Here is an 18,045-nt window from a genome sequence, read left to right on the forward strand (position 1 = left end):
AGGAGAATCTTCTTCAGCCAGAGAGTGGTGAATCTATGGAATTCATTGCCACTGAAGGGTATGGAGGCAGGGTCATTGAGTACATTTAAGATGGAGATAAAGTTAAAAAATCACTCAACACAGGTTATAGTCCAAAAGGTTTATTTGGAAGTACTAGATGTCAGAGCTCTGCTCCTTCATCAAGTGCTAGTGCGTCCAAATAAACCTGTTGGACTATAACCTGTTGGACTGGTGTTGTGTGATTATTTTACTTTGTCCACCCCAGTCCAACACTGGCATGTCCAAGTCAAGACTAAGATAGATTGATAGGTTCTAGAGGATCAAGGGGATCAAGGGTTATAGGGAGAAAGTGGGAGTATGGGGTTGAGAAACTTATCAAGGTAAAAACTTATCAGCCATGATTGAATGACAGAGCAGACTCAAATGGCTGAATGGCCTAACTTCTGCTCCTATGTCTTATGGTGTTATGGACTCAATGACTTGAAAATACACTTGCTTATCAGATTGGATAAGAACAGCAGCTTCTGCCCTGTTTGGAGTGGCATGGTGGCTCAGTGGTTAGCAATGCTGCCTCACAGCGCCAGGGACTCGGGTTTGATTCCAGCCTCGGGTGGCTATCTGTGTGGAGTTTGCACATTCTCCCCGTGTCTGCGTGGGTTTCCTCCGGGTGCTCCGGTTTCCTCCCACAGTCCAAAGATGTGTAGGTCAGGTGAATTGGCCATGCTAAATTGCCCGTAGTGTTAGGTGCATTAGTCAAGAGGGAAATGGGTCTGGGTGGGTTACTCTTCGGAGGGTCGGTGTGGACTTGTTGGGCCGAAGGGCCTGTTTCCATACTGTAGGGAATCTAATCTAATTGATATCTGTGAACCAGATAGGTTTTTACAACAATCAACACTAAGTCCTGAGACTAGATTTGATCATTGAATTGTGAATCCATCAGCAGCCAGAGCTGAAATAGCCTTGAAAAAGAGGCCAACAACAATGAGTTAAAGTGGCCACAGACACTACCTGACACACACAGGTTGGCCAGGTTTTGAGACCAGCGTGGGATAAACAAAAACCAACCTGAACAAGAATTAACTTCTTACCCAAGAGCAATGAACCCTGTCAGTCTTCCCCCATCCCAAAGGACTTGCATTCCACACACGCCCCCATCCAGGAGAAGCATGAAGATGTCCATATAGAGGCTTATAAGATTGTGAATGGCAGGGATAGAGTGGAAAGTATGAGGCTTTTCCCCAGAGTGGAGGGATCAATTACTAGGGGACACAGGTTCAAGGTGCGAGGGGAGCAAGTTTAACAGAGATGTGTGAGGCACATTTTTCACACAAAGGGTGGTGAGTGCTTGGAACATGCAGCCAGAGGAGGTGGTGGAAACAGACACAACAGCAACATTCAAGAAGTAACTGGACGAATACATGAAGAGGAAGGGAATAGAGAGGTACTGATACAGTAAGTGAAGACGGTTTAGTATGGAATGTGGCAGATTAGGCTTGGAAGGCAGAAGGGCCTGGTTCTGGTGCTGTATTGTTCTTTGTTATTTATCCATATCTCCTACTTTGATTTACACCATTATAAGAATCTTCACATTTGAAAATGGAATCTTACCTACAATTGTCCAACATGAAAACATAACACGCACAGACACAGGATTTACAACTAGCTTGTATTTCAAACTGTTTTTTTTACCAGAGGTGTAGCGATGGGTTTTAAAACTGATCACAGGCTGGAGACGGTTGTCCCTATCTCTCAACAACAGAAACACACGAGTCACAGCACTAACTAGGAAGAAACGTCAGAAAGCTGAGAACTGAAAAGAAAACTGCAACATTCATTCCTGCTGGTTGCCCAAGAACCCAACCAGCCAATTATGGTCACAAGGTTAAAATCTTAACCTCAAAAGACACTCAAAGGAGTTGAAAATGTAAATTCTTTTACTCAATTTTATACAGGACACTATCACTTTTTAACCTTGTGTGTGAGAGTTGGAGTGTATGTGTGCGTGTTCAAGTGTGTGTTTGTGCAGATATGTGTGTCTGTGTGTGCATGTGTGTGTCCATCTGTGCAGTATGTACAGATAGAAGCTTATAAGATTGTGAATGGCAGGGATAGAGTGGAAAGTATGAGGCTTTTCCCTAGGGTGGAGGGATCAATTACTAGGGGACACAGGTTCAAGGTGCGAGGGGAGCAAGTTTAACAGAGATGTGTGAGGCACATTTTCCACACAAAGGGTGGTGAGTGCTTGGAACATGTTGCCAGAGGAGGTGGTGGAAACAGACACAACAGCAACATTCAAGAAGCACCTGGACGGATACATGAAGAGGAAGGGAATAGAGAGGTACTGATAGAGAGGTCTGTGTGTTTGTGTGTGTGTGTGTGTGTGTGTGTCTCGGTGTGTATGTGTGTGTCTCGGTGTGTGTGTGTGTGCCTTGCTGTGTGTGTGTGTCTCGGTGTGTATGTGTGTGTCTCAGTGTGTGTGTGTGTGTCTCGGTGTGTGTGTGTGTGTCTCGGTGTGTGTGTGTCTCGCTGTGTGTGTGTGTCTCGGTGTGTATGTGTGTGTCTCAGTGTGTGTGTGTGTGTGTCTCGCTGTGTGTGTGTGTCTCGGTGTGTGTGTGTGTCTCGGTGTGTATGTGTGTGTCTCAGTGTGTGTGTGTCTCGCTGTGTGTGTGCTTCACAGTGTGTGTGTGTGCATGTCTTGCTGTGTGTATGTCTTGGTGTGTGTGTGTCTCGCTGTGTATGTGTGTGTGTGTGTGTGTGTGTCTCGGTATGTGTTTGTGTTCATGTCTTGGTGTGTATGTCTCAGTGTGTGTCTCTCGGTGCGTGTGTCTCGGTATGACTGTATCTGTGCGATGTGTATCTGTGCATCTGTGTATGTATCCATTTGTCTGTGTCTGTGTGACCATGTGTTTGTGTCTGTATGTATGTCTGTGTCTATGTGTATCTGCATGAGTGCAGTGTGTGTCCTTGTATCTGTTTGTGTTTGTTTCTGTTCTGTGTCTGTGTCTATGTGTGTTTGTATGTGTGCGGTGTGTGTCCTTGCATCTGTGTGTTTGTTCGTGCCTGTGTCTGTGTACATGTCTGTGTTTGTGTACACGTCCGTGTCTACGTGGATCTGTCTATGTGAGACAGTCAATGACTGCACAAAAGTTGCATGCTTGACATTGTGACTTTATTATTTTTCCAGAGCAGCAGATAATCTGTGTTTTTTTTAAACTCAGGACAACATTACTGCTCCAGTAAAAACAAGTTAACTGCACTTAGATTGGAGAGAGATGTAGCTTCACGCTAAAATGAAGTTAAACTTTTGTGGTGACTGACTGATAAGGGTCCATTCATCCCTTTTTCACCTGGGCAGAGAAACGGTGTCAGTGATGAGGGAATTGGGCTTGTTCTCCTTAGAAAGAGGAGAGTTGAGAACAGAATTGATTGAGGAATCATGAGGTGTCAGCTCGGAGTGGATAGAGAGAAACTGTTCCTATTGGCAGAAGAGGAGAGAAAGCAAAGGGAAGGCACATGTCGAAGAATCCAAGTACAGCGGGAGGAAAGGTGTGGTTTGTGGGTGGCAACTGACTGTGTGGAGTTTGCACATTCTCCCCGTGTCTGCGTGGGTTTCCTCTGGGTGCTCCGGTTTCCTCCCACCCTCCAAAGATGTACAGGTTAGGTGAATTGGCCATGCTAAATTGCCTGTAGTGTTAGGTGAGGGGGTAAATTTAGTGTTATGGGTCTGGGTGGGTTGCTTTTTGGAGGGTCAGTGTGGACTTGTTGGGCCGAAGGGCCTGTTTCCACACTGTAAGTAATCTAATGTATTACACAGTGAGTGGTTTGGATTCGGAATGCACTGTCTAGGTTTGTGGTGGAGGTGCATTCAATCAGTCTGTTGTACATGTGCTGGCTTTTAGAAAGACCTTTCCAATTAGCCCCACCCCCATCCTACTCTTTCCCACCGGCCTGACAAAGGCATTTGAAAGTTACTACTGAACCTGCTTCCTCCAACCACTCAGGCAGAGTGCTCCAAATCACAGCAATCCAATTATCCTTACATCGCTCCAAGCCCAACCCAACCCCTTTCTTCTGGCAGCTTTGTAAACCTGTGCTTTCTCATTATTTCGGAAATAATTGTTCCTTATCACAGCCACTTAAAATTGGGATCACCTCTATTTGCTGCGATAATGGTTATCTTTTAAAGTACAGCATTTTACTATAGAACATATTGAGAAATTAGCAAGAACAACATGCATTTAGGTAGTGCCTTTTGCACAATTGATCCATGCAGAAGGAGGCCAGCTTGTCTGCAGCAGCTTTTCAAACAAGCCCCATTACCTGTTGCAAATCTCTGACTTTCTCCCCACAATATTGTACAATATCTCTAGTTAAAAAAAGAAGCAATGCCTCGTCAAAACTACATCAGGTTGTCTCATTTGATATTTGGCTACAGAAGGGGATATAAACACTTGATAGAGGTGTACAAGAGGTATAGATCGAGTGGATAGCCAGGGACTTTTTCCCTGGGTGGAAATGGCTATCATTAAGGGGGCATCATTTTAAGGTGATTAGAGAAAGGTTTAGGGGAGATGACAGAGGTAAGTTCTTTACACAGAGAGTGGTGGGTGCGCGGAATGCACTGCCAGCGGTGGTAGTAGAGTCAGAGACATTTGGGACATTTAAGCGACTCTTGGATAGGCTCATGGAAGATAGTACAGTGAAGGGTATGTAGTTCAGGAACCCCACACCGACCAATTCTACCTCCTACCCAAGAGCCACAAGCCTGACTACCCCATCCGACCTATCGTCTCAGCATGCTCCTGCCCCACCAAATTCATCTCCACCTACCTCGATACTGTCCTTGCCCTCACCCCCATCCAGGAACTCCCCACATATGTTCAGGAGACCACCCATGCCCTCCATCTCCTCCAAGACTTCAGTTTCCTGGCACCCAACATCTCATCTTCACCATGGACATCCAGTCCCTCTACACCTCCATCCGCCATGACTAGGGCCTCTAAGCCCTCCATTTCTTCCTCTTCTGACATCCCCACCACTACCCATCCACTGACACTCTCATTCATTTGGTTGACCTGGTCCTCATCCTCAACAATTTCTCCTTCCAATCCTCCCACTTCCTCCAGGCCAAAGGAGTAGCCATGGGCACCCACATGGGCCCCAGCTATGCCTGTCTCTTTGTCAGCTACATGGAACAGTCTATCTTCTGCAGTTACACCGGCACCATTCCCCATCTTTTCCGCTGCGACATTGATGACTGCATCGATGCCACCTCAAGCTCCCACGAGGAGGTTGAACAGTTCATCAACTTCACCAACACATTCCACCCTGACCTTAAATTCACCTGGACCATCTCAGACACCTCCCTCCCCTTCCTGGACCTCTCCATCTCCATCAACAGTGACCAACTCAACACTGACCATCAACAGTGACCAACTCAACACTGACATGTTCTACAAACCTGCCAACTCCCACAGCTGAAAATGTGTTGCTGGAAAAGCGCAGCAGGTCAGGCAGCATCCAAGGAGCAGGAGAATCGACGTTTCGGGCATGAGCCCTTCTTTCAGCTCTGATCTCCAGCATCTGCAGTCCTCACTTTCTCCTCGAAGATTTTAACCAACTCCCACAGCTACCTGGATTACACCTCCTCCCACCCTACCTTCTTAATCCCAATTCCTCCACATCCGCCTCATCTGCTTCCAGGAGGACCAGTTCCACCACAGAACACACCAGATAGCCTCCTTCTTTAAAGACAGCAATTTCCCTTCCCACGTGGTCGATGATGCCCTCCAGTGCATTTCATTCACTTCCTGCACCTCCACCCTCGATCCCCACCCCTCCAACCACAAGGACAGGAACCCCCCCCCACCCCCGGTCCTCACCTTTCACCCCACCAACCTCCCGTATACACCATATCATCCTCCACCATTTCTGACACCTACAAACAGACCTCACCACCAGGGATATATATTCCCTCCCCACCTTTATCCACTTTCCATAAAAACCGTTCCCTCCATCAGGTTCGCGTCCCCCAACAACCCACCCTTCCCTCCTGGCACCTTCCCCTGCCACCAGAGGAATTGCAAAACCTGCACCCACACCTCCTCCCACCTCACCTCCATCCAAGGCCCCAGAGGATCCTTCCACCTCCTGCACTTCCACCCATGTCATTTACTGTATCCGTTGCTCCCGATGTGGAGTCCTCTACATTGGGGAGACAGGGCACCTTCTCGCAGAGCACTTCGGAGAATATCACTGGGACACCCACACCAACCAATGCCACCGCCCCGTGGCCGAATGTTTCAACTCCCCCCCAACTCAACCGAGGACATGCAGGTCCTGGGCCTCCTCCACCGCTACTCCCTCACCACCCGACACCTGGAGGAAGGACGTCTCATCTTCCGCCTTGGGACCCTCCAACCCCACGGCATCAATGTGGATTTCACCAGTTTCCTCATTCCCCCCCACTTTATCCAAGTTCCAACCTTCCAACTCAGCACCACCCTCATGACCTGTCCCACCTGTCCATCTTCCTTCCCACCTATCCGCTCCACCCCTCCTCTCCGACCTATCACCTTTACCCCCACCTCCATTCACCTATCACTTTCCCAGCTACCTTCTCCCCAACCGAACACCCTCCCATTTATCTTTCAGCCCCTTTGGGCCTTTCCCACATTCCTGATGAAGACCTTATACTCGAAACGTCGACTCTCCTGCTCCTCGGATGCTGCCTGAGTGGCTGTGCTTTTCCAGCGCCACACTCTTCGATTCTGATCTCCAGCATCTGCAGTCCTCACCTTCTCCGTGTGTGTGGGTTAGTCTGATCTTAGAGTAGGATAAAAGGTCGGCACAACATCGAGGGCCGAAGGGCCCATACTGTGTTGTCCTGTTCTATATTCTACATCCAGATTGATGCAGAGTTTGGTTTTAAGCCAGTGAGTGGCGACTGTGGTGCTGGAAAAGCACAGCAGGTCAGGCAGCATCCGAGGAGCAGGAGAATCGACGTTTCAGGCATAAGCCCTTCACCTGATGCTGCCTGGCCAGGCTGTGCTTTTCCAGCACCCCACTCTAATCTCTAATCTCCAGCATCTGCAATCCTCACTTTCGCCGAGTTGATTTTAACACAGTGGGGTAAAGTAGGAGAATTGGGGGATGGGGACAGGGGGGAACTGGTGAGTTTCAGGGAGGCAAATTCCAGATCTGGGCCCCGGGTCTCTCAAGACATGCATCATTAAAACTGAGGAGAGGCCAGAGGGTGAAGGAAGCGGGGGGGGGGGGGGGGGGGGGGGGTGTAGGGGAGGAGTTCCCACCAATCAGGCAGGGTGGGGGATGTGAGAAGGAGACCATTGAAAATACAGGGACTTGTGAAATAGGTCTGGAGCTGGCAAAGGGCGCTACGTAAATGCAGGTGATTTATTTCATTAACCAGTTTTCCTAATCAACCTGTATCAGGGATGTTATTCCACACCCCCTGGGGCAGGTGGGACTTTAACCCGGGTCTCCCGGTCCTAGAGTGGGGGCACTACCACAGAAAGTGCTGATGGAACATTGGGAGTCAGGGATAAATAAGCACCATCTCTACCTGGCGTTCAGGCCAACTGTGCAAAGTTGAGTGAAGATCGGCGGGGGGTGGGGTTTAAAGGCTGCTCTCTCTCGGGTTCAAGACCCACCTGCTCCAGAGGTGTGTCATTGCCAGCTCCCGGAGAGAAAACAGCTCCAATGAGCGGAGTTGGCTAATTCTCCCCTCGGCTCGGATATTGGTGGAGATATTGCTGTTCGATTGGCAATAGGAACCGGAGAAACAGATCCATCTGGGAAGCTATCTCAGAGAGATGGGCAGGAGGGGGGTGGGGGGTGTGGTGGGGAGGTGAAAGGGAAAATGTAAAATCCCTGACCACGCGTGGGAAGGAGGGAGGGGGCGATCCATTGTGGGGCAGGGAAATTTCTGATTGAATAATAAATGTAAAACATCATGACACAGCGTCTGTAGCGGTCCTGGACGTTATAAACGGGTTGATAAAGTCTCTCTTTCACACACACAAATACACACAGAGACACACACTCACATACACACTCATACACACTCATACACACACATACACACACATATACACACAGAGACACACATACACACTCATACACACACATATACACACAGAGACACACATACACACTCATATACACACACACATACACACAAATACACAGAGACACACACATGCACACACACATACACATTCATACACACACTCATATACACACATATATACACACATAGAGACACACATACACGCACAGACACATAAACACACACAGACACACAAAGATATACACGCACATACACATACACACACAGACACACACTCACATACACATACACACACAGACACACTCACTCACACACACAGACAGACAGACACACACAGACACACACACAGAGGATCATACAGGAACTTACAATATCCTGAACCGCTCCCCCCCCCCCGCCTCCGAAATTGCTACACCTCAGTCGGATCAATTTCCCCCAATTGAGTGGCTAGAGAGTGGGGGTGGTGGTGAGGGAGAGAAATTGACATGGGGTCAATTGCACCTACACACAAACACAACCTTGACGTTAGAACTCACCCCACAGCTCGGTGGACTCAGAAACCTATTGTTTTAATTTCTGACTGCTAACAATACGGTAAAGTGCTGACCTGGGCGGTCCGGGAGGTTCCCAGTATCTACAGAAAATGTAATTCCCATCCGCGTTGACAAAATGCGACAGGTCCTTATAAAGCAAGCCCTGGGGTGTCACTCGATCCCCACTTTCCTCCAACATTGCTGCGCCCAGGCACCTGGAACACATAGCATTTTTTATTTTGTTTCCCGAAAAGACACAAATCAAAAGTTACCGGTTATTGTAAGGGGGGGGGGGGGGGTAGGAAAGAGTGTTGAGGAAAATAACAGGGGACATCAGTGTTAAGTCTGGGCTGGAGTTCCCCTTGAAGGTCTGTGACCCACACACACACTCAGGGGGCTTTCCAATAACAACAGTGGAACGCAGAACACTTACCTTAAATAAATACACGTTCACCGTCCGCGACACAATCACAGAACACAGGCGAGGGGTGGGGGGTGCTGAAAGGGGAAGATCTTAACGCAGAATCAGGACCTGCCTGCTTTGCTCTGAAGTCGTTTCGCATTTCACTTGAACAAATCTTGTTGATTTTCTCTCTCTCTCTCTCTCTCTGTCATTCCCTCCCCTCTAAGTGCGGGAGGCTGAGTGACTCTCCCTCTGGCGGTGCCCGAACGCTTTCTCCTTGAGTTAATTTACTGTTATGTTTCGAGTGGGGACAGAGGGAGGGAGAGAGAGACAGGGGGAGGGAGAGAGAGAAAGACTAAGGGAGGGGGGAGAGAAAGTGGGGGAGCGAGAGGAATGGAGAGAGAGAGAGGGAGGGAGAGAGGGAGGGAGGGAGAGAGAAAGACTAAGAGAGGGGGGAGAGAAAGTGGGGGAGCGAGAGGAATGGAGAGAGAGAGAGGGAGGGAGAGAGAGAGGGAGGGAGAGAGAAAGACTAAGAGAGGGGGAGAGAAAGTGGGGGAGAGAGAGGGATGGAGAGGGAGAGAGAGAGAGGGAGGGAGAGAGCGAGAGGAGGGGGAGAGAGAAGTGAGGGAGAGAGAGGGATGGGGATGAGAGGGAGGGAGAGAGAGAGGGAGGGAGAGAGAGGGAGGGAGAGAAAAATGGAGGGGATGAGAGAGGGATGGTGTGAGAGGGAGGGAGAAGGGGAGGGAGAGAAAGAAAGGGAGAGCAAGAGGGAGGTAGTGGGAGAGGGAGAGGGAGGGAGAGGGAGAGAGAGAGAGAAAGGGAGAGAGAGAGGGAGGGAGTTGGGGAAAGGTAGAGAGGGAGGGATGGAGAGGGTGAGAGGGAAGGGAGGGTGAGAGAGGGAGGGAGTGAGAGAAGGGGGAGAGAGAGACGGAGGGAGAGAGAAAGAGAGAGAGAAGCAACGAGGACAGATCCGCATCCACAGAGAAACAGTCTCCCTGTGCCATGGCTGTACCCCTCGCGAGCTGTCCGTCCCTGTCCCTGGGAATAAACAGGGGAACAGATTCACTGCATGCCAGTGTGGAGGCCACTGAGATCAAATAGGCACCAAGAGATTGGGAATTCAGAAGAAACTTCACTCAGAGAGTAAGGGGAATGTGGGGCTCATAGATTCATACAGCATGGAAACTGACCCTTAGGACCAACCAGGCCATAACAGACATCCCAATCTGAGCTAGTCCCATTTGCCAGCACCCGGCCCATATCCCTTTAAACCCTTCCTATTCATAATACCCATCCAGATGTCTTTGAAATGTTGTAATTGTTTCACTAGTTTCACATAGTCATACAGCAATGATTTTTTTCCTATGGCTGGTATTCCGTGAGATCTCAGTGTTTGGGGAGTGGGTCCACAGTTGGCACAGGAGCCCGAATAGAGTTAAGTTGGTGGTATTGGCTGGACTGGTGACTCAGAGCTGCTCGCCCACCTCCTGCCAGTCTCCCTCAGTGGCTGCTCTTATTTGCCAGTTGGTCTTGGTACCACCTCACCCGATTGGATAGCGGTGCCCCATCTGTCAATGTGAGGATGGAAGACCGTTAGTGGAGATTTTGGAATTGTCTCTGAAATGTTTCCTTTGGTTGTGTGTGTGTGTGTGAGTGTGTGTGTGTGTGTGTGTGTGTATGTGTATGAGTGTATGTGTGTGTGTGTGTGGGTGTGTGAGTGTGTGTGTGAGAGCGTGTGTGTGAGCGTGTGTGTGTGAGTATGTGTGTGTGTGTGTGCGAGTGTGTGTGTATGTGAGTGTGTGTGTGGGTGTGTGAGTGTGTGTATGTGTGTGTGTGTGTCTGAGTGTGTGTGTGTGAGTGTGTATGTGGGTGTGTGTGAGTGTGTGTGTGTGAGTGTGTGTGTGAGAGCGTGTGTGAGCGTGTGTGGTGTGAGTATGTGTGTGTGAGTGTGTGTGTATGTGAGTGTGTGTGTGGGTGTGTGAGTGTGTGTGTGTGTGTGAGTGTGTGTGTGTGAGTGTGTATGTGGGTGTGTGTGAGTGTGTGTGTGTGAGTGTGCGTGTGTGTTTCAGAACCAACTGGTTCCTGGGTCTGTATCTGTGTGGGGCACCTGTTTGGGTAGTTTTGGACCTGGCAACTATACCAGCTTTTGGAGCTGACCTGCGATTGTCACAGTCTTTAAATTCATTGTGTCTGCCTCTTGGAGGATATTCATGAATTTGTTACAATCAATGCCTGCACCAACTCCATCATCCAGTGCCAATTTTCTCCCCATATGCCTACACACCATCTCTATCCGAATAACCATCCACTGCCCCTCTTGGGTCTTCCAATTGAACCTGCCTTCACCACATTCCCAGGCAGTATATTCCAGACTCTGTCTACTGACTGTGTGGAAATATTTGTTCCTCATATCACCCTTGCTATTGGTTGCACATCACTTTAAATCTATGCCCCTTGTTTATGTTCCTTTTATGAGTGGGAACAGTTTCTTCCTCTCTGTCCAACACAATTTTGGAAACCTCCACCAATCTCCTCCCAGCCTTCTTCTCTCGAAGGAGAATAGTCCCAACTTCTTCACTCAATCCTCATCACTGAAGGTCCTCATCCCTGGGTCACTGTGATAAACAGCTTCTCCACTCACTTTCTTTGTGCATGGGATATCGGGGGTGTTGGTCTTTGGCCACGATTTATTACCCGTCCCTAGTTGCCCCTTGAGAAGGTGAAGGTGAGCTGCCTTCTTGAACCGCTGCAGTCCCTGTGCTGTGGGAGGGACTTCCAGGATTTTGACCCAGCAACACTGAAGGAATGGTGATATATTTCCATGTCAGAATGGTGAGTGGCTCCAATGTATCTGCTGTCCATGTCCAAGATAGAAGTGGTCATAGGTTTGGAATGTGCTATTTAAGGACCTTTGGTGAATTTCTGCAGTGGATTTTGTAGATACTACTGCTACTGAGTGCTGGTGGTGGAGAGAGTGGATACTTGTGGATGCGATGCCAATCAAGCGGCTGCTTTATCCTGTATGGTGTTGAGCACCTGGAGTTTTGTTGGAGTTGCACGCAACGAGGTAAGTGGGGAGTATTCCACTGCACGCCTGACTTGTACCTTGTAGATGGTGGACAAGCTTTGGGGAAGGTAAAAACAATGACTGCAGATGCTGGAAACCAGATTCTGGATTAGTGGTGCTGGAAAAGCGCAGCAGTTCAGGCAGCATCCGAGGAGCAGTAAAATCGACGTTTCAGGCAAAAGCCCTTCATCAGGAATACAAGCAGAGTGCCTGAAGGGTGGAGAGATAAATGAGAGGAGGGTGGGGATGGAGAGAAAGTAGCATAGAGTACCACAGGTGAATGGGGGTGGGGATGAAGGTGATAGGACAGGGGGGGGGGCGTAGGTAGGAATGACTACAATGGGTGGATGGGGTGGGATGAAGGTGATAGGTCAGAGAGGAGGGTAGAGTGGATAGGTGGAAAAGAAGATAGGCAGGTAGGACAGGTCATGGGGACAGTGCTGAGCTGGAAGTTTGGAACTGGGGTGAGGTGAGAGAAGGGGAAATGAGGAAACTGTTGAAGTCCACATTGATGCCCTGGGGTTGAAGTGTCAGGAGGTGAGTTACTCACTGTATTCCTAACCTCTGACCGCTTTTGTAGCCACTGTGTTTATATTGCATCCAGTTGAGTTTCTAGTCAATGGTAACCCTAAGGATGTCAATAGTGGAATATTCAATGATGGTAACATCATTGAATGTCAAGGGTGGTGATTAGCTTGTCTCTTACTGATGACAGACATTGCCTCGTACTTGTGTGGTTGTCAGCCTTGTCACTTGTCAGCCCAAAGCCTGGATATTGTCCAGCTCTTGTTGCATTTGAACGTGGACTGCCTCAGTACCTGAGGAGTCATGAATGGTCCTGAATATTGTGCAATCATTAGCGAACATTCCCACTTCCGAACTTATGAGAGGTCTTTAATGAAGTAGCTGAAGATGGTTGATCCAAACTGTTTTCTATCTGTTAGCCAACGTTCAATCCCAGTATATTATCCACAGCAGTACATTATCCATACCAGTATGTTATCCCAAATCCCATGCACTTTAATTTATTTGGTGGCCTAAGTGTCGATCTTTAACAAAAAAACTTCTAAAAGTCCAAGTGCACCACATCCACGAGATCTCCCTTATCTACTCTGCCCAACACATCCTCTAATGGGTTTGTCAAACATGATTTCCCCAGTGTAGATATGATGGGCCAAATGGCCTCCTTCTGCCACTGTGACAATTCTGTGAAATCCACATTGCCTCTGCCCAATTGGACAATTCATTTCTAAATGTCCGTAATCACATCTTTGGAATAAGTTCTAGTATTTTCCTTTGACTAACAACAAGCTAACAAGATCTGTACTTCCCCATTTTCTCTCTCTCCCTCTTTCATTAAATAGTGGATGTACATTTGCAACTTTCCAATAGGAAGACATTGAGGGGGCAAAGTCATCCATCATCATACTTCAATCACAATCATATCATCAAGGATTTGAAGACACAGAAGCTTAAATACACACACCAATTTATTCAAGAACAGCTTCTTCCCCGTGTTACTAGACTGGTGAATGGGTGTCTCTAATTTCTAATCTAATGTTGATCCTGCTTTTGTGCACTTCTTGTGCAGCCGCAGCTTTGTATGCCTTGTTCTGTCAAAACACCCTATCATCTGTATGTCCTTGAATGTTATGATCTGCCTGTAGTGCTCGCAAAACAAAACTTTTCACTGTACTTAGGTGCATGTGACAACAATAAATCAAATCAAAATGCATTCAACCTAAAAGTATTTGGGATTCAAATGCAATTCGCATGCAATGTCCACTATGTCTTCAGCCCTTGCAAATTGCACAAAGAGATCTCAATGAAGCAGAAGTTATTGCCACTGGCTTTAAAAGAGGAGGGCAGTGGCCCCAACCAACACAGAATTGGGAAGACTTCCAGGGCACAGTATGGTAGCCCCAGTACACCTGCACATGATGATAGTGTCACACCTCGCTGGGCACTGGAAACCAAGTCCCATTGTTGCCGGACTTGTCACAAAGTTACAGATTTCATAAAAGTATTCAAAATTCCTCAGTGGACTTTGTCTTTTGGACCCAGGTTAACAGAAAGCACCAACGGGTTTCTGTACTTAACAACAACATTCCCTCGTTGCTGTGCGGTTGTGCAGACATGGAGCTGCTCCGAGGGTCTGCACACACAGATCCGTGTGCCAATTCCTTTCCTAGCATTGACTTCCAATTTCTGAAATCACTGCTGTGCGTGGACCTTGGATGGCCGCACTGAAGGATGAGTAGATAGTTGTCATAGAACGTGTTGACCTCATTAAACATCGTGTTATCTGGACGCATTGTTAGGGAACCCTTCCCTGGGTCCTCCCTCAATCTATTCTGGTCCACCTTTCATTGAAAGAAGACAGTTCACTCATGAGGATTGGGCTGCCCTCTGACTCTGAGCATTTGTTGATCTACCTTAGAATTGGGTCTCGAGCAATCCATGCAATGTCAATCACTAGTCTGACTCCTTCTAGCCAATGAGCCCAAGATAACTACTCATGACAGCACAGCAGGTCAGGAGCATCCAAGGAGTAGGGGAATTGACATTTCCCCGAGGCCTCATTCCTGATGAAGGGGTTTTGCTCAAAATATTGATTCTCCTGGCCTCAGACGCTGCTTGACCTGTTGTGCTTTTCCAGCCCCACACTCTCAACTCTGATCTCCAGCACCTGCAGTCCTCACTTTCCTACTCATAATATGGGATAACAATCATATCCCTCCCGCCATCATCTGACGATTCGTTTTTTTTTGGAAAAAGATCTTGTATATTCTTAAACAGTTAATTGATAATGGGGTACATATGGTGCCTGGTAATTTTTTGATGTCAGTTTATGTAACAATTGCAGCCTCTGTGTCACCTTCCTCTTGTTGATGATGATTAGATTAGATTCCCTACAGCATGGAAACAGGCCCTTTGGCCCAACCAGTCCACACCCACCTTCTGAAGAGTAACCCACCCAGACCTATTTCCCTCTGACTAATGCACCTAACACTATGGGCAATTTAGCATGGCCAATTCACCTGACCTGCACATCTTTAGACTGTGGGATGAAACCGGATGACCCGGAGGAAATCCATGCAAACTCCACACAGTCAGTCCCCTAAGGCTGGAGTTGAGCCTGGGACCCTGGTGCTGTGAGGCAGCAGTGCTGACCACTGAGCCACTGTGCCATCCAATCAGAGATTCATTATGTTTTGTAAGTAACTGCTCTAACAACAGTTACATCAGATCTCATGCTACACAGGAAATAACAAAATGTTTTAAAGGGATCCCAATTCGAGAACAAAATATTCCTATTGACTTCTTGCAATCTAATTCTTAACTGTGGGAATCTCATTCATTACCATTCTATCAGATTCAGAAGTTCTGGAGAAAACTTATTGTCCAGCTAAAAAATATACTTTTGTAATAATTCTAAAACAGAAATCAAGCATTACTGTTAGGTACAAACACAGAGAATGCTGGAGAAATTCAACAGATCTGGCAGCACCTGTGCAGAGAGAAACAATTAATATTTTGAGTCCAGTTTGACTTTTCTCTCTGCATTTATTTCAGATTTCCAGCATCTGCAGTATTTTATTTTTATTATGGTGTGGTTCCTGACATGGCCAAATTCTGCTTCTTTGTTCTTTCTTAAAAATAAATTCTCAAAAGTATCAAGTTAGCTTATGGTTGACTTTTCCTTCTTTTAAAATTATCCTAAGTTCAATAATGGCAAAAATACTCATGAGTTTACTTCATAGAAAGTATCAACAGTGGTGTTGGGCTGACAGATTTTGTTTTACTTTAACCCCTGGTTTTATATATATGTGTTTTCTTTTTTTTCCCCCTACGTTGCTGCCATACAGTAATAGTGCTTAGTGAGCGGCACGGTGGCACAATGGTTAGCACTGCTGCCTCACAGCGCCAGAGACCTGGGTTCAATTCCCGCCTCAGGTGACTGACTGTGTGGAGTTTGCACGTTCTCCCCGTGTCTGCGTGGGTTTGCTCCGGTTTCCTCCCACAGTCCAAAGATGTGCAGGTCAGGTGAATTGGCCATGCTAAATTGCCCGTAGTATTAGGTAAGGGGTAGATGTAGGGGTATGGGTGGGTTGCGCTTCGGCGGGGCGGTGTGGACTTGTTGGGCCGAAGGGCCTGTTTCCACACTGTAGTCATCTAATCTAATCTCCAGCATCTATGTGTGTGTGTGTGCACATAGGTGCAAGACACAGTGAAAATACCAAGTCAAAGTAACTTTATTAATGTTCCACCATCATGTGGCCAATGAAACAGTGACAATCAAAGTTCAGAGTGAGCAATGTTTATGTGAAAAAGTGAAGGAGAAGGTAGGGACTAAATCAAAATAGAGTGGGAGACAGATTTTGTTAGTCATCAAGTTATTTCTTCCCAAACGATCTTGACAGATTAGAACCTCCACTAACTTGTGTTTTAAGTTAAGACTTTAACTTTTAGATTTGTTTGTCCCCTTCAAACTTCAGGAAAATTTCCCTTTGAGTGTTTGAAATTGCAAAGCTTGTCAAGTTATTTCAGCAATCCTAATTTCAGAAATAATTATGTCTTATTGGTTTTAAATCGTGCTTTTATATTGTCGACACAAGTGGTCACAGTCAGTTCAAGTCTAACTTTCACATTTCCATTTGCAAACACTTTGTCTCAGAAGGTGGAAGCCAGCCTGACTAGTCAAGCACAGGTATCTGAAGGACAAAGCCTTGAGTCCAAATTTGATCTCCATAGGTATGTTCTTGATTCTGCTGGGCCCCCTGACTATGGTTTCAGTATATAGGTGGTTTTTGAAGCATGTTTAAAAACACAAAAAACAAAATCTACCGTGGCTCTGGTGAGAGGCACAATGAGTTAATAACGTCCAGTCATATCTGTAAATTTAGGAATTAAAAAATTAGTCATTTCAATACCCCATGCTTAGCAATTTGGAACATATACAGTAAAATAAAGAATTAACTCTTCACTGGCCATAAAAGGGACTAGGGCAAAACATTGAAATGGTGGAGAGGTGATTTGATTAAGGTTCTCAAAATGACGAGTGGTCTGGGTAGAGCAGTGAGGGAGAAACTGTTCCCATTTATAAAATGAACAACAGAGAGGAATCATAGGTTTAAAGTAATCTGTTAAAAAAAAGCAAGGGTGATGTGCGAGAATCTTATTCACACAGTGAGGAGCCAAAGAATGGAACGCACTGCCTGGAAATGTGGTGGGGTCAGGTTCAATTGAGACATTCAAGAGGGGCTTTGGGTGGTTACTTGGATAGAAATGGTGTGTAGGGATATGAGGGAAAAGGCAGGAGATGGCACTGAGTGACAGGACCAGCACAGGCATGATGGGCCAAATCACCTCCTTCCGCATCATAACAACTCTGTGATTCTGTGGTTTACAGTATCTTGTCCTAATTTTGCACACTTTAAGAAATTAAGTGCTTCTTTTGATATTTTAAACATTGATGTAAAAGAAAATTATTTTGCTCTCTTTTTTTGACTCTGCCCAAATATTTCAATTGTCTCAAAACTTCAGTTCTTTTCACAGAAAGAGGTGGGTATATGGAATGCACTGCCAGTGGTGGTCGTAGAATCAGATACGTTAGGGACATTTAAGCGACTCTTGGGATAGGCACATGGATGATAGTGCAATGAAGGGTATGTAGGTTAGTCTAATCTTAGAGTAGGATCAAAGGTCTGTCGAGGGACGAAGGGCCTGTACTGTGCTGTACACTTCTATGTCCTTCAGAGGGAGGAAGTGGGCCTTGTGCTTTCTGTTCAGCCTCTTCCCTCCATGTTTATGATTGCAGTCGTGAGGGTAGGGTGTACGATTGCAGTGGAAACAATGAATTTGAATGCCTTTCTTTGAACAGTGATTTTAAGTAATCCACAACTCTATTGGTGAGGAGTCTTCAGTAACTGCTACTCTTGCATTTTCTGAA

At 46.9% G+C, this 18,045-nt stretch overlaps 2 protein-coding genes across 2 annotated transcripts in view; one reads left to right on the forward strand and one right to left on the reverse strand.

The window, feature by feature from the left end:
• LOC140483577 (monoglyceride lipase-like) overlaps positions 1 to 9,670 on the reverse strand; it is a 98,376-nt gene extending 88,706 nt beyond the window's left edge. Inside the window, exons 1-2 of the mRNA XM_072581799.1 lie at positions 9,056 to 9,670; positions 8,697 to 8,837 (exon numbers count right to left, since the gene is read on the reverse strand). Of these exons, the coding sequence (XP_072437900.1) occupies positions 8,697 to 8,821 (125 nt within the window). The 5' untranslated portion in view covers positions 8,822 to 8,837; positions 9,056 to 9,670. The remainder of the gene's footprint in view (positions 1 to 8,696; positions 8,838 to 9,055) is intronic.
• LOC140483578 (monoglyceride lipase-like) overlaps positions 1,346 to 18,045 on the forward strand; it is a 77,033-nt gene continuing 60,333 nt past the window's right edge. Inside the window, exon 1 of the mRNA XM_072581800.1 lies at positions 1,346 to 1,452. The gene's annotated coding sequence lies outside the window, so the exon portion shown is untranslated. The remainder of the gene's footprint in view (positions 1,453 to 18,045) is intronic.

The sequence above is a fragment of the Chiloscyllium punctatum genome, chromosome 12 (genome assembly GCF_047496795.1).
Source record: "Chiloscyllium punctatum isolate Juve2018m chromosome 12, sChiPun1.3, whole genome shotgun sequence".
NCBI lineage: Eukaryota > Metazoa > Chordata > Chondrichthyes > Orectolobiformes > Hemiscylliidae > Chiloscyllium > Chiloscyllium punctatum.